Below are 15,513 nucleotides of genomic sequence, written 5' to 3'. Positions count from 1 at the left end.
TCCTCCCATGATACCTGCAACCTGTTTTCTTGGTGTCATCTTTGTAGTGCTTTTTCACATATTTCTGTGAACATTTTCCATATAGCACAGGAAAGTTTTGGTTGGAGGACCAATTTAGATATTTTCAACATGCATATAAGGATACTTATGGTTCTGTGTTATCATTAAAACAAAACAGGAAAAGTATTTTAAAGTACACCAAATATACATCTTCAGCTCACCAGGTAGTTGAACAATATGTGTGATGTTTGTGCAGGAAAATCCCCAATGTTCAGAAGCAACTTCCTCAACATGTAAATTAGTTCATCCTGAAAAAAAGGTATATCCTAAGTTATACATCCCATACAGCCAACCACATCCATCAGAAAACACAAACAGTACGTGTATACTACAAACATTATTCTATTCCTCCATTCCTGAGATCTACACAGCTCTGCCCAACTATGCAGCACTATCTGGCACGGCAAGAGACCTGATTCTTCCCGGCTGCTGTTTAAACTTACACGTCTTGCCCCCTTCCCAATCTGTGACTAGAAAGAATCAGCAGACTTATGAGCTCAACTCTTTGTCAATTTGCTTTTTTCTTCTATCAGCATGGTTATTTTGAGCACATGAGCACTGCATTACACTTGAATGGCTACTTGTGCTGCTTCTCCCTCTCCCAGTCTTAGCTGTATTGTATAGGGGCTGAAAGAGGCTGATACCAAGATAATTCCAGTAATTACACTTCTAGCAGTTTTACCTGGCAAGCAGGAGGTGTCCCCAGAGAGTTCCAAGGTGACTGGCATGCCGGAGCTAGTGGCCTCTTGGGAGAACTTTACAGCTGTCCAAATACATTTTTCTATTGTATTTTACAGCATTTATTATTTTGGCCTGGGATATATCCAGATTTGAAAGACTATTTTAAGTCTTGTTTCAAGTGTCAAATGTCTGCTTCTATGACCCATTATCACCGCCTGCTGGTTTAATTGGTCATGAATGAGGTTCCTTTTTATCGCAGAAGTAATAGACCTAATAGGGCCAGTGGTTTGGTCCTCTGATATCAATCAGTGCATACTGGTGTTTATGGATTATGCTATCAACGCTGAGAAATAAAAATGGGCAGGAAACCCTTAAAGCGGACCTTTACCCCCTTTCACTAAAAATGTTATCAGCATGCAGCTCTTCCGGGTCCTCTTGGGCATTAGTGATGTAATATGTCCAAGCATTGCATCCTGGAAAGATTACATCAGAAGTGCATAACTGGGAAATCTCATCTGTAATCTTACGAGATCATAGGGAAGGGCATTTTCCTTCCCTGAGATGATGTGCACGGTCACATGTCCTAGTCACATTTGCCAGAGTTCCAAGAAGTAAAGGGAGATATATTAATCCGCCCTTAGTAATAATGGCCACTGTGAAGAGACGGGGGGAAAAAGAAAAATAGGGTATGCAAAGAATGAAAAGCCGGGAATTATCTAGAAGTATCTGTTTATAGATTGTCATTACTAAACATTTCTAAAGCTGTATTTGTTTTCATTTCATGGATATGGGTAAAGTTCCTCTTTAAATGCACTTTTGGCATCTGGAATACTTCTTTGAAAACTCTACGTTTAAAGCTGATTCCCACAACGGGTAATTATAATGTTATGCTATTGAGTGATTTAACATTGTTCTTGGAATCATGTAATTCACAATACAATGAAATCAATCTTCTGTCAATGAGGTGAATGCTAATAAGTGTTTAGATAGCTCTGTGGCATGAGAATAAAATCAACTATATAGTCAGAGTAGGAAAGATCCTGCAGTGACAGAAGATACCCTACAAATTAAATTAAGAGCGTCTTTTCCCCTTTCTGAGTTAGCAGTCTCATACTAGCTGAGATCACATTCCAGTTTGCAGCTCAGCCAGGCATTGTGGTCATAATGGGAAGAGGAAACACTGTGTTATGGCTATTTTTGCGGCATCACGGGTAATGCTCTGGTCTGTAGAGAAGAAAATTCAACTGAACTAGAAAAATAAGATAAAACTGGGCAGGTGGCTGTTTTGTTGTACAATCTTTACAAAACGAAAATAAAAAAGCATTTAGATTGGAAAAAATGGGCAGGTGGCACCCTTACATAAAGAAGTCAGCTAACAGGATACAATGAGCATGCAGGTAAGCATGCAGGTGAGAACATAGCAAATGTGAGATATCAGTATGTCCTGGCAAGACAACTATTATAATTTTCATCAACCAACTAAACATGAATGGAAAACTACAGTTTTAAACAAGAGGAACAGCAAATGTTCAGTTTCCTAGCTCCACAAAAAAATTAGGCCTATGATACTTATGCTTCTGTCCCTTATTTGTTCTAATAGCATCTTGGCCCTAAATGACACTTCCTTTTGTAATCAAAAGTCCAGTCATAATATATTAATGATCATACTATTCCTTTTAATTTAGAAGATGTTTTAAAATATGGTCTTTATCGCTGACTGGCAAATCCAAATGGAGGAAATGCCCATCAAGAAGCAACGTGTAAATTGACAAAAGGGACACGATAAAAAAAGTGAATGTTACCTGTCGGTTGCTGATGGTGAGTTTCTCAAGGAAGTGTCTTAGCACAGTAGATGGGTCCTCAATCAAACAGTTCCAGAGCACTTGTTGGGCTACTGCACTTACTACAGGTAGCACAGAAGAAAATGAATATGAAGAAAGGAAAAGAAACATTGGTCCAGTGCCAAAAATAAATAAAAAATAAAAATTATGGCACAGTCTCCAATTGACAAGATCTCTAAAAGCCCTTTTGAGGTATATTTCCAATATATATACAGTTTGTTAAAGTGGCAACATCATTATCCAAGGAAGAACTGACTTCTTTCTGCAGTTAACGGTGAATTGCAGACAAATATGTACAACATGTTTTATGTACAGTATGCAGTATATGTGTCCTTTTTGGAGTATATACCCTGTATGCATCCTACACTTGCACCTTTTTCAACAGAGGTGTCCCTAAATTAATACAAGATAAGACTTGGCCATATTTAGCCTAATTGGCTATTCCTTACCTTACTTGTAATCTGGTTTTGTATTTTCTCTAATTGTGATTTAACTAACAACAGGACCGTTTTTTTATAAGCCAATAAGTTTCAGTACTATTTTCTCTCTATATACAGGTGAAACTCGAATAATTAGAATATGGTGCAAAGTTCATTTATTTCACTAATGCAACTTAAAAGGTGAAACTAATATATGAGATAGACTCATTACATGCAAAGCAAGATAATTCAAGCCGTGATTTGTCATAATTGTGATGATTATGGCTTACAGCTCATGAAAACCCCAAGAACCCCAAATCCACAACCTCAGAAAATGAGAATATTACATGCAATCAATAAAACAAGGATTGTACATAGAACAATATCGGACCTCTGAAAAGTACAAGCATGCATATGTACTCAGTACTTGGTTTGGGCCCCTTTTGCAGCACTTACTGCAATTACTTTTGCACGATATTCTAATTATTCGAGTTTCACCTGTATGTGGCAACGCTTCTCATATATGCTTTTTTAGATGTATATTCATATCATTATTCATTAGTTGAAACGCTAAATGATTGTATTTACTAGTTTATTTCAAACAACTATCCAATCTCCTGGTATATTTTTTAGTTTGTTTAAATCTTTGAAGAGGCAGAACTACTGGAAAGACAAGTGTTGCTTAGGTTTTATTGAAAGCACCGTGGTTTTCTCCATCTTGTTTCTCTAGTGCTCTGTGTGGAAAAAAACCCTTTCAAGTTACCTGTTGAAAAGTATGCTAGTGGGATGAAAAATACATCAGATAGAACGTTTACCTGCCACACCATCTTCACGAACATCTCCATCCTCCATAAGGTGAACAATTGGCAGGACAGCAGCACAGATGCATGCTGGGAACACAGGCTGTGGTGGCTGAGACACATGATGGTTTCCGGTATGCTCTGTACCATGCTCCTCATCTGATTAATATAGAAAAGGGTTTCTGCACTGTAATCTCATTATACCACCAGAGATTTTTGAATGATGGTACTAGCAATGTCTGATACTGACCTTCAGCACTGGCTGCAGAGCGTATTGACCACACAGAGCCACGGCGGAAAGAGTAGTTACGGTGAGATGTGCTTGAAGTGCAGGATGGACTCACTGATAGGCGACGGGAATTCAGGTTAGCGGCTTCTTCTACTGGCAATCAAAATTAAAGAGGTGAAACCTGCTCTGTCTGACCAATGATTAATGAATAGTACACAATAATGACCTCTGTCAACAGCTGGTCTCAATGTGATAGCTAACTAACATTCACTATTAATATGTTTTAACTAGACGTACAAAAGCTAGATATTGTAAAAGTAGAGTGTACATTCAGTCAAAACTTTTTGCAGTTTTGGATAGAGTGGGACTAGTTAGAACATTAGTGAGATCTTCGTGCACTTCCTGTCATTACACATGACACATGTCATGACACAATAGGAAGTAAGAAAAAAGCTCCCCAAAATGAGGGAACATCCCTATATCTAATGGTTGTCATGAGAGCACAGGTCCCCATTTGAAGATATCCCCTCTACTCTGTTAGGAGCATGTCAAATGCTCCTATGCCTGTCGCAACCCCTCAGCACTTGTCACTGCACCTACTCCACTCTAGTCAGCTGTGGGATGATCAGGCTGGCTACATGCCCCTTGGCATGTAGAGCCTGGCGGTTAGTTAGTGGTGCTTAATTGGACTCTGGACTTGTGATAGTCTAGTCTGGTCTTGTCTTGCTCTGTTTTCACAAGCCTGTATCCTGATCTTGTATACCTTGAATTTTGTACCTTTCTTGGATCGTAGTCCTGTCTTGAACTTGAAACCTAGTCTTTCCTTGGATCTTTAGTTCTGTACCTGTTTTGTTTCTTGTATTTGTTTATTGTTCCTGTCTTGTATCTTGAATTCTGTTTGTCTTGTACCTTGTCTCCAGTCAGTACTACCCCTTTGTTCCTGGGGGCCGCCTGCAACATTTATGGCCAGAGTGTATAGTTGAAGTCCAGGGGGCACAGAGTATCAGGAGGCATATATTGCCTTATGGGAAACGCGGCTGCTAAAGGTAAAGCAACTCGCCACTATACACTCTGACCAAGGAATCTGCATCCGGTCCTGACATACTTTTGTTTTAGTGACAACCATAACATTTTGGATTCCCCATCACTATTTCTTCCATGTGGTCAACAGAGGTTCTAACCCTTCCAAACTCTATACAAAACTAGAAAAAAATGTTTTGTTCTGGCATCGCAAGAAACATTAGCTAAATTCACTTCTGTGGGTTCCCTCAGGTGTCCTTCCAAATTTCAGCTTCATTCTTCTTTTTGCATGAATAGGATATTTTGGAACCCTCACACAAATTGTATGTTTTTAAAGGATATAGGGACAACTTCATTTAAATATAACCCCAATTCCAAAAATTTTGGGACGCTGTGTTAAATATGCACTAACGCACCTCAATACCATCAGAGAAACAGGCTTTTGAACTGAAACTAAAATTTTGATTTGTCTGACCACAGAACAGTTTCCCACTTGTTTCCCACAGATGGCGGCATTTCAGGGTCATGTTAAGAAATGGATTCTTCTTTGCATGATACAGCTTTAACTGGCATTTTTGAATGGCACAGTGAACTGTGTTCACAGACAGGGCCGTAGGAAGGGCGAGGCGAGTGAGGCACTCGCCTCGGGTGCAGGCTGGGTGGGGATGCAGCAGGGCCGTAGGAAGGGCGAGGCGAGTGAGGCACTCGCCTCGGGTGCAGGCTGGGTGGGGGTGTAGCCAGGACACTGGTATTCCGCCAGTTGGGGGCGCCGCGGGCCCGAAGATTTTTTTTTTGCCAGCACCGATCTGAGGAGCCTGCGGTGCCGCAGCTCTCTCACGCTGCCAGCGGTGAGAACTGAAGAGAGGGACACGGGAGAGCTCCCGCCTGCAGTGCATTGAAGTCAATGGCACCACAGCCATGCCCCCCACCCACAGTGCGATAGCCGTCACCAGAATGCGTGGCACATCAGTGACTGCGTTCTGGTCCAGTGTGATCTGCCAAAATGCTGCATGCACGTGTGACTGGGCCCTCAGGCTGTGACCCACTGCACGCGAAGCAGCGCGGATCGGTGGCGCGCTGCCTTCACATGCAGTGTGTCATGTAATTTTGTCTCCGGCACGTCAGCATGCTAGAGCGTGCATAGCTGAGTGTGCTGAGATTAAAAATGTCATCTTCAACCAATCGGCTCGCGCGTATAAACCCACGCGTCAAGATGCGAAGACCATTCGGTTTTACGCTCGAGCCAATTGGCTGACGATGCAGTCCTTCATCTGGCCACGCTCAGCTCACACACTGCATGCGAAGCTCCATGCCTGACAGCTTTGCTTTGCTCTGCACGGCTTTGTGTGTAGTGTGTCACAGGCTTAAAGGAGAATTATAATCTGAGCCGACCTGTGACAATGAAACTGTCACACGTCGGCTCAATAGATCGGGAAGTAAGCGAACACATACCGTTGCTCGCTCACTTCTTGATCTATTCCTGCAGAGAGCCGTAACTGTCACTCACGGCACTCTGCAGGGATTCCCCCCCTCTCCGATCCTCCAACGCTGACTGGCGGAACGGACAGGGGAGGGGGCGGGCACAGCTGGCTCTGCCTCTGGATAGGCAGAGCCAGCTGTTAATCCCGCAGCTGGATGTATGCAGAGAGAATTGCCGGGATCAGCTTCAGTTGCGGTGTCTCAGTATACCGCGAGCTGTAGCTCGCGGTATACTGCATCGTTGTTCTTGCCTCGGGCGCAAAATAGGCTAGCTACAGCTCTGTTCACAGACAGTTATTTTTGGAAGCATTCCTGAGCCCATGCAGTGATGTGCATCACAGAATCATGCTTGTTTTTTATGCAGTGCTGTCTGAGGGCCCAAAGATCACGGCATCCATATTGTGTTTCAACCTTCACCGTCACTTACACACAGAGATTTCTCCAGATTCTGTGAATCTTTTAATGATATTATGTACTGTAGATAAGGGCTCAAAATTTCCACTGCCTGCTCGCATTTGGCGAGTGGAAATTAGACTTGTGCGCCGTCAAAAAATTTGTTCTGTTTCGTTTCGTTTCATTTCGGAATATCCGTTATTTCGTATTCGTAACTGAACATAATTCGGATTTGTACGAAATACGAATTTTTGTTAGTGGCTGTTATATTTTCGTAACTTTACGAACATTCGTTATGATGAAGTTAAAAAGCAAAATACCTTTGTTAATATTGGAGTGGTAGTTGTTTTTTTTATCCGAAATATTGTAGGGGGCAGGGAACAGGGGGGCTTCTTATTTTATGTGTGAGGGGGCAGGGAACAGGGGGGCTTCTTATTTTATGTGTGAGGGGGCAGGGAACAGGGAGGAGAGTGTATTATTTTATATGTGGGGGCAGGGACCTTTAGGGTAATATTGTTAAAGTTGTTAATATTTATTTTTGTAATTTTATTTTACATAAAGCATCTAATAGTGTCATTTATAAGATTATTTAAGAGGGTGTGTTTAGGGGCGGAGTTAAGGCCGGGGCAGGGTATGGGTTAGGTGGGGCAACTGGTGGCGAGTAAACTCTTAAGGCCTAGCTAGTAGCTCAGGACTTGAAATTCTGACCCCTGCTGTAGATGATAATATATTTAAAGTCTTTACAACTTTATGTTGAGGAACAATTTTCTGAAATTGTTCGACAATTTTTAGACACAGCTTATAACAGGTTGGTGAACCTCTGCCCATCTGTACTTCTTCAGTACCCCTTACTTTGCCAGCTTTTTATTGCACTGTCTCAACTTTTTTGAGACATGTTGCTGCCATCAATTTCAAAATTTCCTTTTTTTTAAATGGTACATTTCCTCACGTTTTCTGTTTTCTATCATGAATAAAATATGGGTTTATGAGATTTGCAAATCTCTGCATTCTCTTTTTATGTAGATTTTATACAGCGTCCCAACTTTTTTGGAATTGGGGTTGTAGCTAATATATACATGAAGTCCGGAACTAACTTCTTAGTTTTGCGTAATTGTGTTTTGCCTAGTTGACAAAGATAATACCTTATGTGGTGATAATAATGGTATTGGTGTGTATTCACAATGTTTACAGTATGTACAATATATGTTTGTGTATCATTATTATAGACTATATGCACCAAGCGCACCTTCCTCCTCCTGTTCTGAGTTAGGAGAACATGTTGGTTCATAGCAAGCCTCCTGTGTGACCGGTATTGCAGTGATCAAACTGGCCTCCCTCCCCAACCGCTTCTTCTCTTCTTCCTGCTGGAGGTTCTTCAGAATATGTTCAGCCCTCTGGTGGGATCGGGACACAGCACGAGCAGAGAATGATTTCTAGAGTTAAAATATTGTAAGAGCACATTCCATTATACAAGGTTATAATCTTAACTATAAACCAAATATTTACTCAGGAAGAGAAAGAGACACTGTCTATGCAAAATAGAGTACAGTCCTCTGTTGTATCATTTAACCACCATCACATGACTTACATATAGTAGATAACTGTGTGATAGTCAGTTACTTACAGACTGGTCCTCACTAATTGGGTCCTGTACGCTTCCACTACTCTGTGGAACCCATGGCGGATCAAACATGGGTACTGATGGCATACCCAAGATGGGAGAGGGTAAAGTAAAGTTTATGCTGGGAGGAGGGATCTGTAAATTTAGATGAATGATAGTCATCCTTTGAATGATGCCATATGATCACATTACTGCTTCTTAGACAAACAATATGATATTTTAAACCTTATAGATCTGTTGGGCTCCCTCTTCCATTCTTGGCCAGACTTGATATCTGAACCGCCAGAGTGTGTGGAATTTTAAAATAGCATTCAGCCTCTGCCCTGCTTCTGGGTGCTGAAATTCCGATGTTAACATCTCAGAGACTGCATCTGGTACCTTGACAGCACAAAGCAGGAACATAGCAGCTGCAAGAAAGCAAATGATTTTTCATTTACTACATACATTGCCATCAATAATGTTTTATTACCACCATTTAAAGATGAATAAAACCCCAGTGTCACAAACGGGCACAGATATTTTGAGAAAAAAGGAAGAATTCTTCTGACTCTCTCTTTAGAGAGAAAGAAGACAGATCATGGAAGGAGGTATTGATTCTATAACACACAGGAAGGGAAAACCTGGGGCTAAAGACATACAATAGGTTACATTTGTGTACTTTATTAAAACCTAACTCCAGATCCAATTTCTGTTTAGATGTTTTTCTTTTTGGATAAAGAGCAGTTTAAATGTCTATTTTTATTTCTGTCTTTGACCCCATTGAGGAAATTTCCTTTCCTTTCCTGTTCCTGTGAAGACTGTACAAGAAGTGTGAGGGTGGTGTCGATTCGACAGGAAAGCACATATAGCAAGTTCTAACCATTCCTCTCCTTGTTATTCTGTATGCCCACTGGATATATTTCCTCTCATGTTCTGTCCCCAGTAGGGACACAAACAATAATGAAAAACCTAACAGAGACTATAATCCTTCTGCGCCTTATCAAAAGCTAAATAAAATGTCTTGTCTTTAGTTGTGCTTTAAAGGTTAGCTCAAGTCAAATACTAAAGGTACAAATTATTTAGGATCTGTATTCATTTGACATGCCTGTGACCATAGTGAGGTCTCACACACTTCAAACTGTGTGAAGAGAATTGGGGAGTGGTACTAAACACAGTGTCACCCTAATTTTCCCTTAAATTCACAAGTTGGTCAGATTAAAATTTCCTGTCTATGAGACATTATAAACCTAAATAATCACGGGTCTCCTGGTAAAGCCCTGTTGTAAATAGACAAGTACTAAATGGTCTGGAGTGCAGTTAAAGAAATACATTTCATTCATATTCCATAACTCCTACAGTAATGGAGTCACCTTTCTAAACATTGGCTACGTTATTGTAGAAGACAATACCACTCCATAAGACACCAAACACACCTACATTACAAGGTCCAGAAGTCACATTAGACTTCTTAGGAGAAGTATACAAACATCAGATATATATCATATTTAGTTTCAAACAAATCATATTTTAATTCTGCTAAATAATATGCTGGTTTTCAGATTGTGAAACTTTGTTATATGGAAGTGTAGATCTACTCAGGATAGTTGGCATCAAAGATGTGTCCCCTGGGTATAGTAAAATATTCCAGCACAGCTACAACACATGCCTTATATCTTTTGATTGGGTACACTTAGCTCCCCGCCAGGGAGAAGAAAAGATGGCTGCACCAGCAGATGTGTGCTCTCGTTTTCCCATCAAAACTACTAAAGATCACTGAGTCATGTTAAGAGGGACAGTGACTCTTGCAACATCAGACTTGATGTAATCTTCAAGTGATCCAAACTCTGCATTGTACCAGGCAGCCTCCACTTGAGTATTTTTTCCCCTTTAACCCCTTCGTGACGGGAGACGTACAGTGTACGTCCCGTCACAAAGTGGCTATATGACTGGCCACGTACACTGTACGTGCCGAGTTATATTAGCCTCTGTAATGCTGGTAACTGCTGATTCTCAGCAGTTCCAGTCATTAATGAATGCCTCACTATTGAGGCATTCATTAATTAAATAGTTAAGCTTTTTTAAAAGCTTCTTTCTTTGATTAATGAAAGAATTAAGCCTTTACATTCAGATACGGGTTCGCTAAATAGCGATCCCGTATCTGACAGCTGAAGATAGCAGAGAGGTAGCAGTGACTCACTTCTCTGCTATTTGTTTTGACAGCTGTATAGCCTGTCCCGATGGTAAATGATACATTTCAACCACTAGGTACAAATGTATCTCTTGAGTGAAATGTATCAGTTTTGATCGTCTAGGAACGATCAAAGAACTTTAGTGAGATCTGATTCTGACATGCTGTCAGGATCAGTCTCTAAAGTTATTATTAGCAATTCCTAAGTTTGGAGCAGCCTGATAATAACTAAAAATGTAAAAAAGTTAATTTATTAAGCAGTCATAGTGAAAAAATTTTTTTTTTTTACACTTATTTTTTTTACAAAGCGTAAAAAAATAAATAAAATAAAGTGTACACAAAATTAGGAAAATAAAACTTGTATATATAAATATATTTTTATACTATAATTATTATTAAAAAATTCTAAAAATAATAATAATAATCAAAACTTGCTGCTGTGGAAGAATCACACAGCAAAAATGTACAAATTTAAAAAGTGTGTCAGTCATTTAGGAACAGAAACTAAAACCTAGCTCAGTCATGAAGGGGTTAAACACTTTTATTTTCCAGTTGCTTGACCTTTTTTCTCTGAAATAGCTACCATAGTGTAAACTTAAAGTCAAAATTGTAACAGCAAATGCTGTGAACGGTGCATGTTTCCATTACAACATCTAGTAGCAGCTACTGTGTGTGTGTGTGTGTGTTACCTGCTCCAGTCATGGTTACTCTCACTCTGCTGGTGACGAAATTCCCCTGTCTGTCTTGGGGTGAGTAAAGGGATGAATCTCCCGAATGGGGGCAAAAGCTGCAATAAAAATCTGATAGGCTTTTAAACTCTTCCCCACTCTATCCAAAGCTGAAAAAAGGTTTTGCCTTTACTTTAACTGGATTGGAGGTGGTGTTATGTTTTTAGACTTATGTAAGAGGGGTTACTGGATTATTACACTGAATTTGTGTATTCACACCAGCACAAACACTGAATGGAAAATTCAATGTTTACCACTAGATGTCCTCACTGTACAACTATGTCCCTATAATGAGTGGACTTAGGAGTGGTACATATTTTTTGTAACATTCTGGCACTTCAGCACTGTTTTTAGGTTTAACACAAAGTTAAGTCGAGCATAAACTTTTTTTTTTTCATGTTACACATGACTATGCGATCTCCTTTAGATCCATCAACAAATATGTAGCACAAGGGCCCATCTATCTTGATACAATTTGAATGGACAGTTAAGTAGGTCTTCATATTACATAGTTTTGGTAAATCAAAAAGAGTGTACAAAGATTGTTCACTTTGCAAGGAAAGTCATTTTGCAGGGGGATTTTCCTTTAGCTTAGTAAATAAGCTGAAGCTCTGCTAACTTCCATCATCTAATCATGTTCAAGCAAATATACTGTGTTTAAAAAATAAAAAAAAAGTTTTCCTTGCATGTGATTGAGTATTCTTTTGCAAAGTGAATTTTCACCACATTTACTGAGCAAAGGAAAATCCACTTGCAGAGTAAACAGCCTATTTGTCTTTAGTAAATAAATCCCACATTTAAAGCAGAACTCCAGCTATGGAAAAAAAATACTTTACCACCCAACACGTTCAGTTTTGAAATATCTTCAAATGTCAAAAGACACTTGATGTGAGCATTATGATTAACACAGTTTCTACAAAAGATTGAGTAGTTTATTTAGCTATTGGCTTTTCCTGTGAGGGATTCAGAATGAGACACATATAGCTGAACCTCCTACACCGCGTTTATGCCTTTGCTTAGGGGTTTGGAGCAGTGTCTTTCTGCTGGAGTGAGCCTATCAATGTAGAGACATCCAAGGAGTATGCCAAGGAACTGAGAAATTAACTATTTTAGACAATTGGCACTCCAGGCTCGGTTCTTTGACAAAGCTTTTGATGGCCAGCATTTCCTGGTTAGCCAATGACAAATGCCTTTTTGCCCCTATTATTAATACATTTATATTTACTAGTACTTGCTGTTGCATCTCTGGACATGTGTGTTCCCTTAAGATAGACCTTAAACTATGATGATTGCTGTTAAAGCCTAGTGATAATATGCACGAAAGCATAACATGCAAATAGGATTGTTTCTTACCTGCTGCTCCTGCCATGTGTTCATCTACACTTAGAAGCAGCTCCCAAGCTGCTGGTTGTATGTCACTATACATTTCCTCTGTTAAGATGGGAGCTGCTTTAATTAGCAATGACAGGGGAGCTGGGGACATACTCATAACCTAGTTCAAATACAAAGAAGACATTTGTAGTTTAGAAAGTACTAGACAGACATCAATATCAAATGAGTTAGTAAACTTCAGGTACAAAAAACTTTCACATTAGGCTTGCCATGGACCATCAGATGTCTTTTAAAAACAGGCACACAGCTTCTGTTATGCCATTATCTGATTACTAATTTGGCACACACGTGCAAACCACCTTCCTTTCATTATTGGCCAAATCCCATTAGATTTTCCAAAAAGTTGGAAAATCTCCCTTTATAATAATGAGGGCTTCAGATGTTGTAGGTGTAACTGCCTGATCTTCATTCAAGTGTAACATCGAGCCATTAGATTGGGCTGGATTGGGCCATTCTGTCGCATTAACATCAAAGCCCAGAAGATGAACTGAATTATTTTCTAGAAAGCTATCCCATACAAAATAATGGCATTGTGGAGTTGTGTCCAAGAATCCTCGAAAATCACGTAAAAAATGAAGCAATCCCTGATCATTGAGGCTGTACTATTATAGCAATTCAAGCATAGCCATCCAGATTATTACAGATGCTCATGGGTGACTAGTTCTCTCAAGTCCTGTTGAACGTAGCCGTCATTCTTTCTGCATGTTAAAATGGTGGAACTAAGCAGATAAGCTGTTCGAAAATTAGATGTCACTGGCACTGCTGTGGCCAGATGTATCTGAAGAAATATAGGGTTTATGTATCAAGGTGTTGTTCTTAAGAACTGGACTTACTTTACCACATCCATTATTAGCATCACACCTATCTTGAAAGTCTGAATCTGATTGCTTACTGTGGGGAAATAATATCAGTTCATAGTAAGAACACATTGATACATGAGGCCCAAAGTAATGAGACCAGATTTTCCTCTTTCTGTTCATTCCTGGTGAGTTCAGAATCCTGTGGAATCCTTTACCTGGTGCCTTATATATTTCAACATGGCGCTGTCCTTCTTTCCTTCTAGATTAGCTTCAGTAACTCTCTTCTTCAGTGATGGGGTCCGCAGGCAAGATTTATCTGAGCACTATGGGCATAAAAACACACAATTCTCTTACTGCTTGCTGCATTCATTTTTGGATTAAAACATTTCTATTTATTCAAAAGCAGCTTGGCAATGTTTTTTTATGCATCTTTAATACACTTTTTCGTAATTTTCTAGAACCACTTACAAACTGAAAAAATTAAACCTGATTGTCTTCAACAATTCCATTTCTTATTTCATCCTAATACATTTATTTTAAGGTTTACTCTAAGGAAATATTTCATGTAACTTTCACACTCCTCCTGTACCTTCCATCCAGTACCGTATTTCCAAATGCATGTCACTGCAAATGCCCCCTGCTTAACAACTACTTAGATAAAATATCAGCTACTCTCAGAGAGTGTATTATTTTCAGTCAAATCTGACTGGAAGACTTACATGGGGAAGAGGGTAAGGCTCAACCACTATGCAGTCTTTGTAAGCAAAAATAAGGGCAGGCATATGTGCTGGGTGAGGAATTCCCCAGCACCGTCCCCAGCCCACCAAATTCTCGCCCCCAGCCAGCTGAAGCCCCACCCCCAAACCAGTCACCAAGCTATGTGTGGAGGAGGGAGGGAGGCAGGAAGGAGACAGGGAGGAGCCTCCCTGTCCCTCACTTGCTCGTCACTGGTGATTGATGTCATTGAGATCGATGTCCTCAGTGGTTTTTTTTTTACTTTTTTTTATTGGACAGCTTGGACCAATGGCATTTGCCATTGGTCCAAACCATCCCACAGAGCTCAAGCCTCTAACATAGAATAGAGGATGTTGCAGCTCTTGCCTCACTAAGTTAGGTTACACAAGCAGTGGGGAAGCCCGCTGCTGTGTAACCTAACTTAGCTGTCAAAAGCTGGATGCAGCACCGCCTGTAATTAACAGACAGCGCTCCGTCCATGAAAGGTTACACAGCGGGGAGGCTTTCCCTGCTGTGTAACCTGTTGCAAGCCGGTCTGAATAGAGAAAAAGCTGTCAGCTTCAGACTTGAAGCTGACAGCTTTTTCATGCATAATACTAGGTGAGGTTCTGCCTCACCTGCCTCCCCTGACCGCACATCCCTGGTACTAAACAAATATGGCTATAATTACGATTAAACACAGGTGTTTATAACATTAATCTACACTGATAACATTATTTGCTTTAAGCTGATCATTTTACAGGTAAATCACAAAATACCTTAAAGTATATCTAAAACCAAAACTTTGTTTTTGTTTTGTATGGAGTGGTTAAGGGTTAGAGACCCTTTCAAATTTGTATTGATGTTTGTGTCTGTTGGGGAGATTTATGCATTCTCTATTTGTCCTGGAGACCATTGTCACTGGGACTAAAGGTCCCAAATTTTGAGCTGTCACCAGAAAAGAAACAGAGGGAAACCTTCCAATGTGGACACCTGTTCTGCTGACAACTGTCTAACTCTCAGTTCAACTGTCTAGTCCCTCAGTTTTTAGAGATTTCTTCTCGCCTTCCTTTTATGTCTATGGGACAGGAGGTGAAGATAAATCTTCCCAATAAGATATGGATGGCAAAACAAAATGACAGGGGTTTTAACCATTCCCTACTCTAAGT

The 15,513-nt window shown here is 40.1% G+C and overlaps 1 protein-coding gene across 1 annotated transcript in view; it reads right to left on the bottom strand.

The window, feature by feature from the left end:
* The window catches only part of UNC80 (unc-80 homolog, NALCN activator), a 140,888-nt gene that overhangs the window by 54,304 nt on the left and 71,071 nt on the right, over nt 1-15,513 (bottom strand). The window contains exons 29-37 of the mRNA XM_018565464.1: nt 13,846-13,953; nt 12,792-12,930; nt 8,769-8,950; nt 8,547-8,678; nt 8,169-8,355; nt 4,052-4,183; nt 3,817-3,960; nt 2,544-2,644; nt 222-308 (exon numbers count right to left, since the gene is read on the bottom strand). Of these exons, the coding sequence (XP_018420966.1) occupies nt 222-308; nt 2,544-2,644; nt 3,817-3,960; nt 4,052-4,183; nt 8,169-8,355; nt 8,547-8,678; nt 8,769-8,950; nt 12,792-12,930; nt 13,846-13,953 (1,212 nt within the window). The remainder of the gene's footprint in view (nt 1-221; nt 309-2,543; nt 2,645-3,816; nt 3,961-4,051; nt 4,184-8,168; nt 8,356-8,546; nt 8,679-8,768; nt 8,951-12,791; nt 12,931-13,845; nt 13,954-15,513) is intronic.

Source organism: Nanorana parkeri, unplaced genomic scaffold (assembly GCF_000935625.1).
Source record: "Nanorana parkeri isolate BGI_ZX_2015 unplaced genomic scaffold, ASM93562v1 scaffold849, whole genome shotgun sequence".
Lineage (NCBI taxonomy): Eukaryota > Metazoa > Chordata > Amphibia > Anura > Dicroglossidae > Nanorana > Nanorana parkeri.
The sequence above is the reverse complement of the archived record's forward strand: the minus strand, read 5'-3'. Positions and strand labels throughout refer to the sequence as shown.